Here is a 20,601-nt window from a genome sequence, read left to right as displayed (position 1 = left end):
TGTTTAATACTAATATACAGGAGCGTTAGCTTAAAAAGGGTCTGCTTGTTGTGTAATTGTAGGGTCCGTTCTTACATCGATGGACTGCTCCCCCCCGTCTGCCTCCAGATACAGGGCTCTGATGTGGTTCTGGACATCACTGTAGAACATGGCCTCCCAGAACTGCATGTTAGTCCACACCATGTGCTCCTGCACACAGCTGTAGGCAAACTGGGTGATGCCCGCGCCTAGTTTCTGCCAGACACAAACACACAAGGCCACACAGAAGCTTTAGAAACAGACCACTTTAAAGCTATGATAAAGGACAATGATTTATTTATTTTGTGTTGAATAGGGATTGTTTGTTTTTTGTGACTTACCCTGCAGAAGGCCGTGACCAGGGGAAGGAGGATGGCAGCAATACCGTGTTCATCCATGTGGGAGCAGTCCTGAGTAGGAGAATAGAGGTCAACATCACCATACTCTCTCAATGTCAGCCATGCAAACACACCAACAATTTAGGCTCCATTATTCTTATGAAAATATAAAGGCCTCCATTGCAGTGTAAAAATAGGTAGCATGATACTGTTTTGAAAAAGTCCCAAGGCGTTAAAGTCATTGCTTTCAGAACTCCTTCAATACAACCGTTCTATGCACTGAACCCGACTGTGTGCTGCGGTCTACAATAGAACTTTGTGTAGAAGAGAGAGACATTTTTGTGGCTTCGGCATGTACCTGTAAGGTGCAGTTCATCATGCGGACGATGTAGTCAAACTGCTGGTCGTCCAGCACAGCTCGGTTCTGCAGGACGTGCTGGTTGAGCTCCTGGGTCAGACACACCCTGGCCGCCCGGCCCTTCAGCGCTCGCAGTACCGCTGGCATCAGCTGGGGGGGGGGGGGGGGGCAGCAGACACAGGACAACATTAGGAGATGGAAGAAAAAAATTTACATTTTTTTTTTAATCACTAGACTATCATGTAAGTCAAACCTCTAAACTAGCTATAAATTGTTAACACCTTTATCATTCCAAAATGGCCGAGCACTGAGATGCTATTGTGTCCTTGTCTCTCACCTTCTTGGCCTCCAGCATCTTGTTGTCAAATATGTAGGTAATGCAGTTCCTGACCACCTCCAGCCTGCGAGCGCTGTTAGCCAGCACATGACCATGCCTGTCCACAATGTCTCCTGGAGGAACACCACGACTCAGCGGTTATTACATCACACTCATCAGTCTACACTGAATCCACGTCAATTAAACCAACACAGAGATAGATGTGTCACACAGAGGTGGTCCGAACACAGTGGCCTGTTTGGTGGACCCGACACACTCATGAGTCTACACTGAAGCTACACTGAATCCAGCTCAGTTAAACCCATGCTGAGAGATGGGTCACACAGAGGTTGTCCTAACTAACACAGTGGCCTGTCTAGAGGCCTGTCTAGAGGCCTGTCTAGAGGCCTGTCTGTGTCTGGATCAGCCTCTTTAAATCAGACATCAAGCCAATCCATCAGACACAATCTCATGTTGGCATCTCTGCTAAATTCTGACCCACAACCCAATAGGAATGTCTGCATCAGTCTTTCAACCATTCATTCACTGCACTACTTAATCCCACCATCTCATGCCTATGCTGCTCCACCCCCCAGCCCACACTATCCCCAGCAACCCCCTCCACTCAGTCTTTCCCACCAGCTTGGCACACTCACCCAGTGGGGGTCCGGAGGGCACCATGCCTTTGAGCTCGGCCTTGACCACGGGCGGGGCGGTCTGGAGCTTGGCGGCGGCGTGGTCGATGAAGAGCTGGACCGTAACGTCGTCCAGCAGAGGGAACATAGCCAAGTTCTTGGGGTCATTGTGACCAGGGCTCTCAGCTGGCCGCTGCACCTTATGCATGGCCACGGCAGGGTACGGGTTCTCCTGATGGGGGGAGAATAAAACGTGAGCGACCATAAAGTTGTAGGGGGAGAAAGGGCAAAGAAAAGAGATAAGTGGTCTCCTGTTATTTTAGTTACTACATTACATAGATGGAGGATCTTAATTTGACCTATATTGTCGCAGCAATAGGAGTTGAACACTTAGTCCATCGGTGGTTAGGCTATTAGCTGGACAAAAGTAGGCTACATGAAAAGTGCAATAGGACAATTGCATGTCAGCATGGCCAGAAAATATTTTAGGTATCTCAGATTGTTCATAGAAACTTTATTGGGAGGATGGGTGGTTGATACTCTTCGTACATTGTAACACAAACCATTTTGAGAAAATCCTGAAAGTGAACATTTCAAGGCCCTTTTTAGACCTGTAAATGCCTCCCATGTAAGACCCAGTACATGATACAGACATACCTCTTAGTGTCATTAAACTTCCTTATAGTGTTCTTGAAAATATGGAGTAATGATACCTTCTGAAATACAATTTTACACATTAATTTATTCAACATTTTTAGACATCGTTTTAAACAATATATTCTACAAGCAATGTTACCTCCCAAAAATGTAGGCACTTAACAAATTTCAGGTCTGCTGAGCGCAAACTTGAACGCTGTGAAAATTCTGTGCAACTTCTAGTGCAAGTTTACTGTGAACACCGAGGCTGTACTTGGTTTAAAATACAGTTAACAGTGGCCATGAAGGCTACTGTGGCTATTTGATCATAATATAGGTCTACCAGAGAGGCCTATCATCAAAAACAATGGAGGCATTGTTAACATTTTAACATGGAAATAGCTGTTCTATCATTCAGCATACAGTAGCAGCTAATGTGTGGTATTCAACATAAGCATACATTCCATGAGACTAAAAAAAATCAAAATATGTAGGGGTTGCCATTAACCTGTGTATGCACTTGTCCTTCAGACAACAAGGTGACTGAAAATGTTGCCTTTGAATGTATTATTATTATTATTCCCATACCATTATAACACAGAATAAGACAAATTATGCTACCCTCTGCCTATTGGCTACTTAGCTTATTCAAGCCCGTCTCAAAACACTACACTGCCCATTTAAGTCAGAAAAAAAGCTCTTTATCTGACTTGCTTTTCAAAGAGGTCTACAACTGCACACATCTTGTGCTCTTGCAGGAAGCAACCACTCCACCATTGCTGACTAGAAATGTGCTATAACTGGGCTAATAACTCACTTAATAGCCAAGAATACAAACAAATGTACACACCTGGACAAATGCAAAACAAGTGCATCTACTCACTACCACTCATGCTGTAAACACAGTCCAGTTAAAAGGGAATGGCACAGATCCATATATGGCAATGATCTATTTGCATTCAGGGATACTGCAGCTCTGATTGGATATGGCGCACCAGTCTGTGTAAAGTATGGGACTGACTTGTTGATAGTGTTAACTAAAGGGGAAAACTAGAAAGTTCAATCTCGTGCTTCTCTGTGCGAGCTGATATTTCTTCTGCGTGGCAGTCCCGGGGGAGCTGTGCACGCGCAGAGCATAGAGGGAACATTACCTACAAGTACATCACATTTCCAGTGTGGGCTCTCTGCTACTTTTCAAGTTATGATACATTTTATGAGCACCACCAACACAATGAATGGGAAAATGAATTCAAAAGGGAATTGCCTCTGCTGGTGATTTGCTGAATGTGCAATCCGACATGAGGCTGTGATTGATTAATGACCCATTATGTCAATTGCTATGTATAAAATGGACAACCCCACACTGGAAACTTTGTGTTTTAAGAGTATAGTTCCAAACAATGTCTTAAAATAAACAAAATCAAAAAGGGTACTTTTGAGATATGAATAGTAGTTTTAATGTTGAATAAATTAATGTACTTTAAAAAAAATATATAGAATCAAGACATACCCCATATTTTAAAACACACTATAAGAATATAATGACACCAAGATGTTGTCTGTATCAAGCACAGTTCACGGATCATAGGGTCTTATTGGAGGCATGTACAGTATAGGTCTAAAAAGGGCCTAAAATGTATACTTTCATCATGATTTTTTTTGAACTATCTGTGATACCAAAAATATTAAATCGGGGCATGCTGCCGTGAAATCGGCCAATACTGTTAAAATAACCACGTAAGTCTGAGTTTTCAGGGAATTTTACGCAAATCACAAAGCTCATCAGCATAAATTCTAAGCAACAAAAGGGTGATCAAATTAAGATCCTACATCAATAAATAAAATCAATAAACATGTTTTTCATTTTTTTATGCACAACATACGTTTTTGAAGAGCTGCTCAGCCAGCTCCTTGATATGGTTCATGACTTTGTGCGGGCTGCACTCCTCCTGGCGAATACGCTCCACCTGATTGGCTATCAGCTGTAGACACAGGAAAAGACAAACAGGAAGTTAGAATGCTTTTTCCTTCACATCTGTACCACTGATTGGGGGGGGGGGGGGGGGAGTACTCACATCATCGAACAGGTCTGTGGGTCTGTAAGGCGGCCCTCTCTCCGATATGAACCCAGCGAATGCCATACCATCCAGAACCTTCATCAGGAAGTCATCCTCAGTCAGAGCCCTCTGGCCCAGGAATGCAGCCTGGAGGAACACACACACACACACACACACTCGTCAAGCCGGAGATTCTTGGGATCCACTCTTCCTTTCTAAGTGTTAGACTCAAAACAGTTTGCAGGTCTGTTTAGAGGAAAATGTTTTTGTCCTCCAGGCAGACATTAAAGTGATATATTCCATTGTGTTCATAAAGACCATAGTTAGTTCCAGGCTTGTATGAACACAATGTAATATATCATCTTAGGAATAAAGAGAGATAGAAGGTGATGTATACCTTATGGAAGCGGATGACTGGTTCAGGGTGGATCCGGATGATGTGCAAACACCAGCGATAGCCATTGAACAGCTGGCCGAACAGCCACAGAAACACAGCCCGGATCTCCTTATCCTGCAACACACAGACAGGGAATTATAACATACTGAGGGGTAAGTATGGGACAGCTGGACAGTAAGCCTGAGAAAGCTCAGAAATCCAGAGACCTTGCTGCAGCATTGCCCCAAACAAAGGGATAGGGACTTTCTCAATTTACATTTGAGCCATTTAGCAGATGCTCTTATCCAGAGCAACTTACAGTAGTGAGTGCAATTGTATTCCTTCTTTTTCCACACACACCTTCCACCGAGGATAGAAGGGCTCAACATTACCTGGATCTTGAGTGTGGAGGGCTGTGTGGAGGAAGGGGGGAAGGCATGGTCAGCCATCTCCAGCTCTGGGTCCAACACCTACAAACAGGATGGCAGGAGTCATATTACAACAACATGGACAGAAATATCATCTAACAGTCTTCTCATTACATCTGTTCAGTTCATCAATATTATTCAGTACATAAATCCTACAGCAGCTGCTGCTACATTTTGGCATTCGGACACCGCTTCATCGGGTATCATAAATTACAATACGGTGTCAGAAGCTTTTAAGAAGATGAGAATTCTTGGAAGCCTCTCTCATAAATGAGACCGATGTGGGTTCAGACTAAGCAGCAAACACCCATTAACTAAATTAGCTGCAGAATCTCCTATTCACAGTCCTATTTGTGTTTGGGGATGGTGAGGTGATCTAATTCAGCTAATCGTGAAGAGAGCAGCAGAGTACCTAGATAAGCCCACACCCAACGGTTGCTGCCCAACTATCTCTAGAAGCATCACTGCAACAACCTTCACCCACCGCACTCCACCAACCCCCACATAACTTGTCCAGATAATTAAACAAATTAACTATTCCTCCAGTTGCAAAAGCTATCACTTTTCACGCACTACAATTATCCTCTCTGTGCTGGTCTGGGTGAAGGTCACTTAGGCCTGTTATGTGAGCCGGCTGGGGGGCTGAGGCTTGGACAGCGCTGCACAGAGACTGACAGTGCAGGCAGACAAATGCAGGGCGGAATGAACCCCACGATCACACACAATGTGCTTCACTGGTTATGGAAGGAAGCATGTGTGCATACACGTCACATGCACATAGTGTTTTATTGACTCAGGACACAGAGGACTAGCACTTCCAGTGAAATTGTCCCTGCATTACAGGGCTCTGGTCTCATTCCAGCCATGCAGGGTCACCGGGCCAGCACTACAAGTCTCTATGGCCCACACAGGTTAGGACAGAGGGAGACAGGGGGAAGAAAAGAAAGGAGGACAGAACAGAGGGAAGTGGGAGAGGTCTGTATATTGTATTGTAGAATGGTCAGGTCCCATCAGAGGACTGGTTGTTCTGAGATGGAACAATTTTACAGTCCCTATTACTTACCAGAGCAGGTATTGGCTGATACCTAGCTATTTCCACTGTGTTGTTTTTCAAACATCTAGGAATGTTTAAACATGGTAATGAAGGACAAGTGGGAAGTATACTGGTTGAGGAGCAGCTCCTTTTCAATGTACCTCTGACCGAGAGGACACAGTAACAGCCTAACCCTGTCTCATTCTCTTTTGCCTTTTCTTGCTTTCCCTCTCTCCCCCCCTTTCCCTCCTCATTTGTCCCTCCCTCCTCCTCTCCTGTTCAGTCTAGCCGTAACAGATTGGCTAGTAACCGTGCAGATTGAGTATGGCTCATGTTTCATGCCCTCCAGCCAATAGAGATCATAGAGACCAGCCTGAGATAAAGCCCATTGGCCTCAGACAGACAGCCTTGGAGAGTTAAAAGCACAACCACTGTATACTGTCACATGTACTAAAATATAATTTACCACGGACATGTGTCAAAAAACTACCAAAAATGGTTCTCTTCTATAACAGTTAAGAAAAGTGCCAAAAAGCTAATGAAGTACGCATTTTGAGCAGTTCCGAGCAATGCCGGTCTGGCAATATTCTGAGCAATCTACGCAAGTCCATATCAAATGTTCCTTCATATTAAAACATACAACTTGACTCTTATCCTGATAAAGAAATGAGGGGAGGAAGACATTTTTATCAAGGGAATAATATGTTCCCAAATATTTCTCATGTGGGACAGCATGTCAGATTCTATAATTCATCTTCTCCCTCTGGTCCAACTCTGATAACACAAACAGTTTGGGCTGTGGGAATCAATGCCAATGTCATACAGGCAAACAAATAAACCCTCTTTTGGCTCCAGATTGTAGTATCATTTCATTCATTGAAGATGGGAATATCCATTCTTTCATAATTCTTTATTGGACTACTGTGTATTACAGTAAGCTCTGCACATGCCAACTCACACCAATTGTGAAACTAAAAACAGACGTATCCTCATGAACAGTTCATGACTGCATTGTTTTTATTTGTGTCTCATGGGTAATTTCAATATTGTAAAATATGATATTGTTTTATAGGGGTGTGTAATGGTAGTTCCGATACCTTACAATTAGAATAGAAGATTGTGGTAAATTACTTTGTGATCACAAACACGATTGCTTACAATATCAACCAGAATCATTCAAAAAATAAAATCTGCCACCATGTGTTTGTTGTAGCTAATGATGGGAAAGCAATGGCATGGCTCTCCTCTACATAGAAACAAAAGCATAAAACCAGCCATAGACACCAATGATAGGCAGGCACAATCAGAAAATCAGATTAGTTTTACATAACATGGATCTTATCTGAACAAGAGGAATTTCCAGATTGTGCTGGCAGTGAGAAGCTCGATTACAATAAGGAACTTGATCTTATTTAGAAAAGGAGTTGGTTCAGAAGTAGTAAATCAACATCTCAATGTGATGCTGTGCTTAAACCACTATAGCTGTACATGGTTCAGGGTAATACATAGTGGGAGTCCCTGTGTTGGGTTAACGTGCTGTACTGGTATTGGTGACTCTGATGTAGCTGTATGACGTGAAGGTGTAGAAGTCTGAAGGGTGTTGCGGTGAGGTGTGAGTGTTGTCGTCACGGTGGTTACCATGGAGAGGGCAGTCTGGGTCTGCTGCAGGAGGGGGTCGGGGAGCAGAGAGATGTGGACACACTCCGGGATGGTCACCGTGCCTCCGTCCAGGTCAGCGATGATCACATCCAACTGTAGAACAACACACACAGACGGCTCAGTCAGTGCGATATCTTTGATTGATCTTGTAAGAGATCACTGTACTGCATAGTGTACATGAGGCTAAGTGTGCTGATTGAGAAAAGTAGTGACTGACAGAGCCACAGACACACACACAAACGCTTCTGTCAGCTGTTCATTACAGAACTTTACCTACTGCAGCAGTGAAATTGACCTTTTAACAGGCAGTTGGGTTGCCAAGGCGATAACCTCTCACCCCCTAACACTCCATCATCAATCGATCAATGAGAGCCATGTGACTGTATAGTATACTATTATACAGACAGGCAGTCCGTTGTTAAAAGTCATTACATAACAAAGCATGGCGAGGGACCACATGTAGTTTAACGCACCCTAACCTAGACCTCAGAAACATGACACTATAATGACTGTAATTTCATAGTCCTAAATCCCAATCTGAAATGTATTTAGTGCCTAGCCCACTACTACTATTTTACCTGCCTTCACTCTAAAATGTACCTTGTTTTTATTGACTATCCTTTTATATTATTCTTTCCTCAGAGCTTTGAGATAACTAATGAAAAGCAATATACAAAATAAATGTATTATTAGTATTATTCATCTTAACCATTAGTTTGTCCTTAATAACAAAAGGAAACGTTCAAAGTCATCCAACATTCCACTGGATATAGAATGAAGATATTTAAGTTACATGTCATGTATATTGCTAATGTACCTTGGCATGGTTTACAAAGACCATTGTGTTAGTACTGAGAGGTGTTTAAGCTAAAAGAGGTTTCAGATGGCTAAAACACAGCAGGTCTGGGTTGTTGAGTGAGATGAATTATAGATAAGGAAAGAAGGCCAGAGAACTGACAATATCCAATAATCAAGATCGTACCACAGGCTGTCAAAGTATGGGGGGGGCAACACAGAATTAAGACGGTCTTTACTGGCATCAGATAGGCTTTACAAATGCATACCACTGACGGAATATATAAACATGATCTAGAAAATAAATCAAAAAGAAGTATTGTAGATTGGAACATACGGTCATGCTACCCACCAGTTCCTGGGTCTCGGAACGGAAGAAAGAATTGACCCCGATGATGAAAGGCGTGGGCGTGCTCAGCACCTCCAGGAGTTTGCCCGGCAGGATGGGGACGTAAGTAAAACTGGCGGGAGGGAAAACAAGAGGAAATCAGATTTATCAGGAATCAGATTAGGAGATGATATGATAAGTGAGGAAATCACCCAAACTAACATACCAATATCTTGTTAATCTTGTTAATCAAATCCCTGTAAATTCACAATATTAAAAAGACATCTATGAACCTATTTTACAATGAAAAACACACACACACCTGTATTTGAGGGGGAACATGATGGCCAGTAGTGCTCTGCAGGCGTCTGTTAGTCTCTGGTAGCTGCTGGACAGGAACAGGATTTTGTGTTCCGTCAGAGCAGCACAGAACAGATACAGGACGTTCACTATACCTGAGAGCAACAACATAACAGAGGTACAGTATTCACTTTACTTGCAGGGAAAGACCGACTGCGTGGATTGTAAAGATCAAATGTATCTTCAAACAAAATGATCAAACATGCAGGCATTAAGACATATCTACAACCAATACCCCAAAATGACAAAGCAAACACAGGTTCTTAGAATTATTTTGCAAATTTATAACAAAAACGAATAAACGAATACTTATTTACATAAGTATTCAGACCCTTTGCTATGAGACTCAAAATTGAGCTCAGGTGCATACAGTTTCCATTGATCATCCTTGAGATGTTTCAACAACTTACAGTCCACCTGTGGTAAATTCAATTGATTGGACATGATTTGGAAAGGCACACACCTGCCTATAAGGTTCCACAGTTGACAGTGCATGTCAGAGCAAAAAAACCAAGGCATGAGGTTGAAGGAATTGTTCGTAGAGCTCCGAGACAGGATTGTGTCGAGGCACATATCTGGGGAAGGGTACGAAAAAAGGTCTGCAGCATTGAAGGTCCCCAAAAACAGTGGCCTCCATCATTCTTAAATGGAAGAAGTTTGGAACCACAGACTCTTCCTAGAGCCTGGCCAAACTGAGCAATTGGGGGAGAAGGGCCTTGGTCACTGCCTGAGCTCTAGAGTTCCTATGTGGAGATGGGAGAATCTTCCAGAAGGACAACCATCTCTGTAGCACTCCACCAATCAGGACTTTATGATTGAGTGGCCAGACGTAAGCCACTCCTCAGGAAAAGGCACATGACAGCCCACTTGGAGTTTGCCAAAAGGCACCTAAAGGACGCTCAGACCATGAAAAACAAGATTCTCTCGTCTTATGAAACCATGATTAAACTCTTTGGCCTGAATGCCAAGTGTCACACCTAGCACCATCCCTACGGTGAAGCATGGTGGCAGCATCATGCTGTGGGGATGTTTTTCAGTGGCAGGGACTGAGAGACTTGTCAGGATTGAGGGAAAGACGAACAGCGCAAAGTACAGAGAGATCCTTGATGAAGTCCTGAGTACTCTGAAACAGGTTCTCAGACTGGGGGGGCGAAGACAGGTCAACGACCCTAAGCACACAGCCAAGACAACACAGGAGTGGCCCAGCCAGAGCCGGACTTGAACCCGAACGAACATCTCAGGAGAGACCTGAAAATAGATGTGCAGTAATGCTCCCCATCCAACCTGACAGAGCTTGAGAGGCTCTGCAGAGAAGAACGGAAGAAACTCCCCAAATACAGGTGTGCCAAGCTTGTAGCGTCATACCCAAGAAGACTTGAGGCTGTAATCACTGCCAAAGTTGCTTCAAAAAAGTACTGAGTAATGGGTCTGAATACTTGCGTAAATGTAATATTTCAAAACCTTTTATTGCTTTGTCATTATGGGGGTATTGTGGGGTATTGTGTGTAGAATGATGGGGGGGAACACAATTTAATACATTTTTGAATAAGGCTGTAATGTAACAAACTGTGGAAAAAGTCACGGGTTCTGAATACTATCCGAATGCAGTGTACACACAGACAACTGTTAAAAAGTTTGGGGTGACTTAGAAATGCCCTTGTTTTCTAAGTGTGTCTAGTGTGTGAAACAGATGCCTCAAGTCCTCAACTGGCAGCTAGATTCAATAGTATCTGCAAAACACAGTCTTAACATCAAAAATGAAGCGGTGACTCCGGGATGCTGGCCATCTAGGCAGAGTTACAAAGAATAAGCCATATCTCAAACTGGCCAATAATAAAAGACTAACATGGGCAAAAGAACACAGACACTGGACAGAGGAACTCTGTCTAGATGGCCAGCATCCCGGAGTTGCCTCTTCACTGTTGACGTTGAGACTGGTGTTTTGTGGGTACTATTTAACTTCTTGGATATAGGGGGCGCTATTTTAATTTTTGGATGAAAAACGTTCCCGTTTTAAACAAGATATTTTGTCACGAAAAGATGCTCGACTATGCATATAATTGACAGCTATGGAAAGAAAACACTCTGACGTTTCCAAAACTGCAAAGGTATTGTCTGTGAGTGCCACAGAACTGATGTTACAGGCGAAACCCAGATAAAAATCCAATCAGGAAGTGCCGCATTTTTTGAAACCGCCTCATGCCAATGACTCCTTATTTGGCTGTGAATGGGCCACGAATGAGCTTAGGCTTTCTGTCGTTTCCCCAAGGTGTTGACAGCATTGTGACGTATTTGTAGGCATATCATTGGAAGATTGACCATAAGAGACTACATCTGCCAGGTGGTCGCTTGGTGTCCTCCGTTGCGATTATTGCGTAATCTCCAGCTGCAGTATTTTTCCGTTCGCTTCTGATGAGAAACCAACTGTCAGGACTGATATATTATCGAATAGATATGTGAAAAACACCTTGAGGATTGATTCTAAACAACGTTTGCCATGTTTCTGTCGATATTATGGAGCTAATTTGGAAAACAGTTTGGCGATGTAGGGACTGCATTTTCCGGTCTTTTTCTTAGCCAAACGTGATGAACAAAACGGAGCTATTTCGCCAACACAAATAATATTTTTGGAAAGAAATGAACATTTGCTATCTAACAAGAGTCACGTCATTGAAATCATCCGAAGTTCTTCAAAGGTAAATTATTTTATTTGAATGCTTTTCTTGTTTTTGTGAAAATGTTGCCTGCTGAATGCTAGGCTTAAAGCTATGCTAGGCTATCAATACTCTTACACAAATGCTTGTGTAGCTTTGATTGAAAAGCATATTTTGAAAATCTGAGATGACAGTGTTGTTAACAAAAGGCTAAGCTTGTGTTTGAATATATTTGTTTCATTTCATTTGCGATTTTCATGATTAGGAAACGTTGCGTTATGGTAATGCGCTTGAGGCTATGATTACGCTCCCGGATACGGGATTGCTCGTCGCTAGAGGTTAATGAAGCTGCCAGTTGAGGACTTGTGAGGCGTCTGTTTCCCAAACTAGGCACTCCAATGTACTTGTCCTCTTGCTCAGTTGTGCACCGGGGCCTCCCACTCCTCTTTCTATTCTGGTTAGAGCCAGTTTGCACTGTTCTGTGAAGGGAGAAGTACACAGCGTTGTACGAGATCTTCAGTTTCTGACGAGTTTCAGAAGAAACGTTCTTTGTTTCTGGCTATTTTGAGCCTGTAATTGAACCCACACATGCCGATGCTCCAGATACTCAACTAGCCTAAAGAAGGCCAGTTTTATTGCTTCTTTAATCAGAACAGTTGTCAGCTATGCAAACATAATTGCAAAAGGGTTTTCTAATGATCAATTAGCCTTTTAATATGATAAACTTGGATTAGCTAACAACATGCAATTGGAACACAGTTGCTGATAATGGGCTTCTGTACGCCCATGTAGATATTCCTTTTTTTTTATCTGCCGTTTCTACAATAATCATTTACAACAATGTCTCCACTGTATTTCTGATCAATTATGTTATTTTAAAATGGACAAAAAAAATGCTTTTCTTTAAAAAAAAAACAAGGACATTTCTAAGTGACCCCAAACTTTTGAACGGTAGAGTAAACTCAGCAAAAAAAGAAACATCCCTTTTTCAGAACCCTGTCTTTCAAAGATTATTCGTAAAAATCCAAATAACTTCACAGATCTTCATTGTAAAGGGTTTAAACACTGTTTCCCATGCTTGTTCAATGAACCATAAACAATTAATGAACATGCACCTGTGGAATGGTCGTTAAGACACTAACAGCTTACAGACGGTAGGCAATTAAGGTCAGTTATGAAAACTTAGGACACTAAAAAGGCCTTTCTACTGACTCTGAAAAACACCAAAAGATAGATGCCCAGGGTCACTGCTCATCTGCATGAACATGCCTTTGGCATGCTGCAAGGATGCATGAGGACTGCAGATGTGGCCAGGGCAATAAATTGCAATGTCCGTACTGTGAGACACCGAAGACAGCGCTACAGGGAGACAGGATGGACAGCTGATAGTCCTCGCAGTGGCAGACCACGTGTAACAACACCTGCACAGAATCGGTACATCCAAACATCCCACCGGGACAGGTACAGGATTGCAACAACTGCCCGAGTTACACCAGGAACGCACAATCCCTCCATCAGTGCTCAGACTGTCCACAATAGGCTGAGAGAGGCTGGACTGAGGGCTTGTTGTAAGGTCCACAGACATCACCGGCAACAACGTCACCTATGGGCACAAACCCACCGTCGCTTGACCAGACAGGACTGGAAAAAGTGCTCTTCACTGACGAGTTGCAGTTTGTCTCACCAGGGGTGATGGTCGGATTTGCGTTTATCGTTGGAGGAATGAGCGTTACACAGAGGCCTGTACTCTGGAGCGGGATCAATTTGGAGGTGGAGGGTCCGTCATGGTCTGGGTCAGTGTGTCACAGCATCATCGGACTGAGCTTGTTGTCATTGCAGGCAATCTCAACTCTGTGCGTTACAGGGAAGACATCCTCCTACTTCATGTGGTACCCTTCCTGCAAACTCATCTGACATGACCCTCCAGCATGACAATGCCACCAGCCATACTGCTCGTTCTGTGCGTGATTTCCTGCAAGACAGGAATGTCAGTGTTCTGCCATGGCCAGCGAAGAGCCTGGATCTCAATCCCATTGAGCACATCTGGGACCTGTTGGATCGGAGGGTGAGGGCCAATCCCCCCAGAAATGTCCGGGAACTTGCAGGTGCCTTGCTGGAAGAGTGGAGTAACATCTTACAGCAAGAACTGGCAAATCTGGTGCAGTCCATGAGGAGATGCACAGCAGTACTTTGTCAGTATCTGGTGTGGCCACCAACTGCATTGTTACTTTTGATTTTTACCCCCCCTTTGTTCAGGGACACATTATTCCATTTCTGTTAGTCACATGTCTGTGGAACTTGTTCAGTTGATGTCTCAGTTGTTGAATCTTGTTATGTTCATACAAATATAAACACGTTAAGTTTACTGAAAATAAATGCAGTTGACAGTGAGGACATTTATTTTTTTGCTGAGTTTATATATACACACACACACACACACACACACACACCTGCCTTTTCCCGCAACTCATCAAATATAGGCCTGTGATTTGCGTTCATTAAGCAATTGAACAATTGGTGAAGGTCTTTAAATCAAAGGAACATTTCCTAGGTGAGGGAACATCAGACTCTGATTGGTCCATATCACTGACATCACTGATCATAAGGTGCCCCATCGGTCCTGGGCTGAATAAACTGCATTGTGATTTGCCGTACCAAGCTGTCTAAAGAGATGGGCTACGCTGCTGCCGCTGACAGGGAGGGAGTCGTTGATGGGAGTCTGGATGACCTGTCGATCGCCCGCACCCAATGTTATAGTCCGCTAGAGAGAGAAAGAGAGGGACGCATGGAAAAAGAGAACAGATAGTGTGAACGCTCTTTCTCGGAAAAATGGGGATTAGCAACTACAGCACAATCACAGAGAGTTGGAGTGTATTGAGGAGAAATCACATAAGAATCACAAGGGTTTAGCAGGTACATTAGAACTCGACAGTAACCAGCCATTCAGAGCTGAACAGGAGAGAACTGACCTATGTTGAACTGAGAAACCCATAGCAATGGGCCTTACCACAGATTCAAATCAGCCCACCATATTAAAATGGGCCTTTATGGGAGTCAAATACCAATGACATTCCAGATTGTTCATAGAGGGACATTTCCATTGCGTTTTGGAAAGGGCAGAGTTCAAACATCTGAATGATTTCAGGGGGGTCTTAACATTTGAAATGTCTCATTGGTTTAGTGTTACTGGATAGTTCTTACGGCCATGTGACACAGAGGGAAGGGAAGTGACAGAATGATTTAGATTGATTTGTTGTTGATTGTAACATTCATGAAACATCTTAGTCATGTAAACTTCACATTGTAGCACATACATTACATTTATAGCTTAAGAGAGTTGTACTAGTTGTTGTAAAATATAAGTTGCCATCATTTGTAAGTGTGATATTTATGTTGCATGCAATGTCAATGACTGTTTTGGAAGACTGAAAAAGCATGTTAGGCGATATGAGTTAAGGCACAATTTGCACAGCATGATAGGTACCGTGGGTCTTGGCTGCAAATGAAGACCGATTACAAAGAGTTGCATACAGGACAGGTAGCACAAGGTCAAAGAAGGCATCCAATACATCACATAGAAACACAATCACAGCAGCCTCTAGGACAGACATCACATAGTAATACAACAGAATACACAGAAACAACTGGAACTACCTACAGAGGCTGTATACCACATTTGACAAGTAGGAATGCAAATTATTTTAAGTACTGAAATTCTTCCAAAATACATTTTCACTCTAAAATAGGGAATTGATTTAAAAACAGACATTTTCAAATAAACTCCAGAAGCAGGAATCTACTGTAGCCAAATCTTCATTTAAAAGTACTTAAAATACAAGGCCCAAGTATATATATCTGGGAACGAAAAGGTTGGCGTTAGCTCATGCTCTCTACAGCAGCAGCAGCAATGGGAACGCAATGATCCAGCTGTTGAACACCATTTCACCGTCACTCGTCTGATCAACAACCAATTAGATATCCTTGAATTTTTCCAGGCTACCAATAACAGATCGTAAAAAGATCAGCCATTGGGTAACAGACTGGGCCTTATCAAAGTGATTTGATTGGTTTTCCCTTGAGAGAGAGGTAGGTGAGATACATAGACATAGGAGGATCCCGACAGAATTAGGGAAAGCTAGGAGCTGATTGGTTGAAAGGAGAATAAAGTAGTCAGGCGGCATACCAAGCTCTCTTCTCTCTCCTCCTGGCACGGCTACACAAGTCAAGCACCCCAAACACACACACAGAGAGAGAGAGAGAAATACACCATAGGAGAACACACGGATTAAAGACAACAGGGTCCAAACAAAAACATGACAAAACAATGACAAAACATTAACATGACATTACAAATATACACAGATGGTAACAGCGTGGCATTATGACATGAGAGTACAGCAACATTAACATAAGGCACAGAGTCAAACCAGCTGTCAACTTTGGGGAAATAAAATGGAAGCATCCACAGCTCAGTTCAGCCACATTTAATATCTGACATTGTAGCTTAGGGCTGGGCGATAAATCACTAGCAAGAGGTAATTACTTCTCTCAATAACCATATAAAAACATTTACATTCATTTTTGTTGATGTTGATATATAAAATAATTAGGTACAGCAGTCCATTTCACCTCTGACGCAGCAGGAACATGCGGAGAAGTATACGCCCACAAAAAACCACTTCGCACCTCAATTAGTGACGTAGGCGAAAACAGTGGCAGTGATAGCCATGGAGAAGGACCAGCTTCCAACAAAGAAATTATTGATAAAAAGGGTTAAACTGTTTCAGTAATTTGGAAGTGGTTTGGCTTTTTGAAGTCCGAAAAACAGCAGAACAATGTTCGGTGCAAATTGTGCCGTAGACAGGTGGTTACGAAGTCTGGTAATACGACAAACCTTTTTCAACATCTTAAGCAAAATCACTCTTTGGAACATGCAGGAAGTTTGAGTTTGCGCCACGGTATTGATAAACGCCCCTCAAGCACCAGCCAAATCTAGGGATGTTTGCCCGAAGCAGTCAACACTGACAGCATTTATGCCATACATGCAAACATCACAAATGCTATTATGCATTGCATTGCTAAGGACATGCTACCAATTAGCACAGTCGAAAAGGAAGGTTTCAAGAAGCTTATCAATTTAATTGACACCAGGTACATGCTCCCTAGCAGCAAACATGGAACGATTTTCCATGTGTAGCTCACAATAAATAAATAAAAAATAGGCAAGTCAGTTAAGAACAACTTCTTATTTACAATGACGGCCTATCGGGGAACAGTGGGTTAACTGCCTTGTTCAGGGATAGAACGACAGATTTTTTACCTTGTCAGTTCTGGGATTCGATCTAGCAACCTTTCGGTTACTGGCCCAACGCTCTAACCACGGTGTGTTCAGGCATTCTTGAGTTTGAAGCAGATATGCACCTTTTAAACGTCATTTGATTAATAACGTGATAATTATCTTTTTCGAAAGAAAAAATATATCGATATCGTGATAATTTATTTGCCATATCGCCCAGCCCTATCGTAGCTACAAACATCCGATGAGTAAATTAGTCAGATGATGTGTTTATGACCTTGGGGTGAAATAACAGAGGACTGAAATGTTATACTTGTGTAACATTGTCATTTTTCAGTAAAGTTACTTTAAAAGGGGAAATCTGCTTAGTTAATGTTTTACAGTTAATATTTCAGGAAATCAAATAAGTTATTTATGGAGATTGGCCCATTGACAGAATGTCCTTGGGCTGGTAACCAGGAGACATTGTGGAGACTAGACACAGTCATTTACAATTATCTATTAAATCCCTCATACAGACGGGCAGACGTGCGCGCACACACACAAACGTTCAGGCAGGTTCCATATCAGACTCATATATATTCCACTGTACAGTAACTGGGCTAAAGGTTGCTGCTCTGTATGTCAAGAGTGCGTATCTGACAGTTGAGATAATTGCCAGTTGCAGTAGTAAAGTGGATGTGTTGCAATGTATGTTGGGATGACAGTGGTTGACGTGGCATGACTGGGGAGAGTCCTAGCAAGTCTAGAATTGAGTCTAATAAAAAGTTAGACATTTGATAGTATCAAACCTGCTATTACACCGTAACAAACACCCAGCATGGCTCTTCAAGTACTGTTTTAATATAGAATGATCTGTGCTATAGTATCCAATGCCTGAAGATCTCGGAGTGTGTGTAAGTCAAGTGTGTTTGTTTTTGTTTGCAAGATCTATGTGTGCGTGTGTGTGTTAATGCTGATTAGTCCCATCTCTCATTCAGACCACTGCACTGCCTGCTATGAGGCCATCTGGTGTCCCATATGGTCACCCTCAGAGAACCAGTGTTTGTGTACGGTGTGTGTTCCTCACCAAGTGAAAAGTCTATGCACTTCTACAACAGATCAATAATGGCAAACACATCAGATCGATCCACGACAAACAACGGCACACAGAATCAAAACAATTCTTTGACTTTAAAAAGGTCTCAAAAATGATTGAAATTATTGACAGGTTAATGTAGCATGGAATACGCAGCATCGTTAGGCCACAAATTCCACAAAAGCAGACTAGAGCAAACTGCAAACCACTGAGTGAATATTAATCAGCATGGTTTGAGATGATTACAGGAAATACAAAACAGACTTTTTAGAATCATCATGTTTATCTAAATAGATAAAATCACAATGAGGCAAGCGGATTGGTAAGAAGCTGCCGGAAGGTGATGTTACCTGGTCCTGAAAGCAGCCCAGTAGCCAGTCACAGGCTAAGGCCTGAGGAACCGAAAGATTTAAACTACATACTGGGGACTCATTTATCTGTAACACACAGGAGGAACCAATGTACAGCGGGGTTCAATGGCATGTTACACAAGGGAACAAAATGTACAGAAATGTACGTATAGGCCCAATATACTAGTAGTGCACGATTTAGTATACTAGTTTACTATATGTTACACTACTTCATGCTGTAGCGTCATTGAATTAGTTTGAGACAAACAGTACATTTAAATTGTGCACATAGGGTGAATACAAGAGCTAAGAAAAAAATCCTATACATTGTGTGTAGCAGTGGAGGCTGCTAAGGGGAGGAGGCTCATAATGCCTGGAACGGAGCGATTGGAATGGCATCAAACACATGGAAACCATGCGTTTGATGTATTTGATACCATTCCACTAATTCCGCTCAAGCCATTACCACAAGCCCGTCCTCCCCGATTAAGGTGCCACCAACCTCCTATGGTGTGTAGGTTACTATGCTGGCCATCTCCTCTTTGCTGAGGACCCGGCATTGACTCGGCAATGAGGGTTAGCATAGCACACCCGCTAATGCTAAGCTACAATGCAAACAGTTTGGTTAAAGTAATGTGCTAGCAGTCTGCATTGGCCAACATGCTAAGCTAATATGCTAGCAGGTTGGATGGGGCTAACAAGCTAATAGGCTAGCTGGTTGGGAGGGTTGCACAGCCCAGGATAATACGTAAAAGTCGGTATGCATGCTGAAAGGAGGTGTGTTTACCTGAGAACCACCAGCGACGGGGATGACGCAGGTGAGGAGGTTTCCGATCACCGTTTCCAAGGGAACGCTGAGGCTATCCACGTGCACGGCGTAGATGAGTCCCAAACAGTTCTGGACAGGGGAGGCACCCAGTCAAAAGACAAGCACACACTTTCCTTGACTTGTAGTGAAATGACAAACAGGGTTTGTGGGTGAAGAACACTACCTAAAGCAAAATACAGCCAAATCAAGCCTAGAGTTGTTTCAATCACTCTTTGTTGTAACAAGAAACATAGATGAGAAGTGCAATGGGAGTATCGGACAGGGACGTGCAGTATTGTTTTGAGGTGCGTTGTACCCTGAAGACCTCTGTGTGGTCCAGACGGGACACCAGCACCAGGCTCTTGGGGGCAAAGACCTGGGCCGGCTGGACCAGCCCTGGGACTTCATCCTCATCCACCTCACTGGCCTCAGCTTTCGGTAGCTACACACACAGAATGAGACAGAATATCATACAGTGTACTGTAGCCTACTTTGTGCAAATTTTCTATAGACGTACCATTAAAGATGTAACGTCATATCACAGATACAGCTTGGAACTTTTATAAACCGTTACCTGTTTCTAATATGATCAGATCGTCTCATTTCCACAACTTTGTTGCCAGCGTAAAATGTTGGCACATTGTTGCTACACAGTACAGCTGTAACGATACCGTTACTGGTTCATAATGACATTGGCTCAGTGTGTGAGGAGAAGTGTGGCCAGGGGGGCCTCTTCTCTTTCTCCTCCAGTCTCTCACCTTAAGGTTGTCCAGGCCCTCCCAGAACGTGAAACAGGCACAGTAGTGACGCTCTGAGTTGATGTCGGTCAGAACCGACACGAAGAACGACGGACGCTCCCTCTCTGGAACTAACTGCCATCCGTTGGGCTGACAGAACTGAGAGGAAGAAAGAGGAGGAGGGAGAGGGCGAGTGACAGAAAATGGGTCAAGGGGTGCAGGGGTCGAGAAACAAGGGAAGAAGGAGGGAAACGGGAATGAGGTGAAAAGGATAGGAGAGGGAGATATGGATGACAGGAGAGGAATATACAGTATTAGTGGGCCGAATCCCAGTGTGGTAT

At 43.0% G+C, this 20,601-nt stretch overlaps 1 protein-coding gene across 10 annotated transcripts in view; it reads right to left on the bottom strand.

Annotated features, from left to right (window-relative positions):
* sbf1 (SET binding factor 1) overlaps positions 1-20,601 on the bottom strand; it is a 76,361-nt gene that overhangs the window by 22,968 nt on the left and 32,792 nt on the right. For 3 of the 10 annotated variants that reach the window (XM_036944739.1, XM_036944740.1, XM_036944744.1), the window contains exons 3-20: positions 20,282-20,419; positions 19,840-19,965; positions 19,503-19,613; positions 18,716-18,802; positions 16,175-16,204; positions 14,647-14,752; positions 9,300-9,432; positions 8,987-9,110; positions 7,834-7,947; positions 5,127-5,204; positions 4,756-4,869; positions 4,377-4,505; positions 4,185-4,283; positions 1,687-1,897; positions 1,052-1,164; positions 715-864; positions 360-428; positions 76-234 (exon numbers count right to left, since the gene is read on the bottom strand). In XM_036944739.1, the coding sequence (XP_036800634.1) occupies positions 76-234; positions 360-428; positions 715-864; positions 1,052-1,164; positions 1,687-1,897; positions 4,185-4,283; positions 4,377-4,505; positions 4,756-4,869; positions 5,127-5,204; positions 7,834-7,947; positions 8,987-9,110; positions 9,300-9,432; positions 14,647-14,752; positions 16,175-16,204; positions 18,716-18,802; positions 19,503-19,613; positions 19,840-19,965; positions 20,282-20,419 (2,091 nt within the window). The remainder of the gene's footprint in view (positions 1-75; positions 235-359; positions 429-714; positions 865-1,051; positions 1,165-1,686; positions 1,898-4,184; positions 4,284-4,376; positions 4,506-4,755; positions 4,870-5,126; positions 5,205-7,833; positions 7,948-8,986; positions 9,111-9,299; positions 9,433-14,646; positions 14,753-16,174; positions 16,205-18,715; positions 18,803-19,502; positions 19,614-19,839; positions 19,966-20,281; positions 20,420-20,601) is intronic. The other 7 variants (XM_036944749.1, XM_036944747.1, XM_036944741.1 and 4 more) reach the window with 6 other exon arrangements.

The sequence above is a fragment of the Oncorhynchus mykiss genome, chromosome 15 (assembly GCF_013265735.2).
Source record: "Oncorhynchus mykiss isolate Arlee chromosome 15, USDA_OmykA_1.1, whole genome shotgun sequence".
Lineage (NCBI taxonomy): Eukaryota > Metazoa > Chordata > Actinopteri > Salmoniformes > Salmonidae > Oncorhynchus > Oncorhynchus mykiss.
Note: the sequence above shows the minus strand (reverse complement) of the source record. Positions and strands in the feature narration are given on the sequence as shown.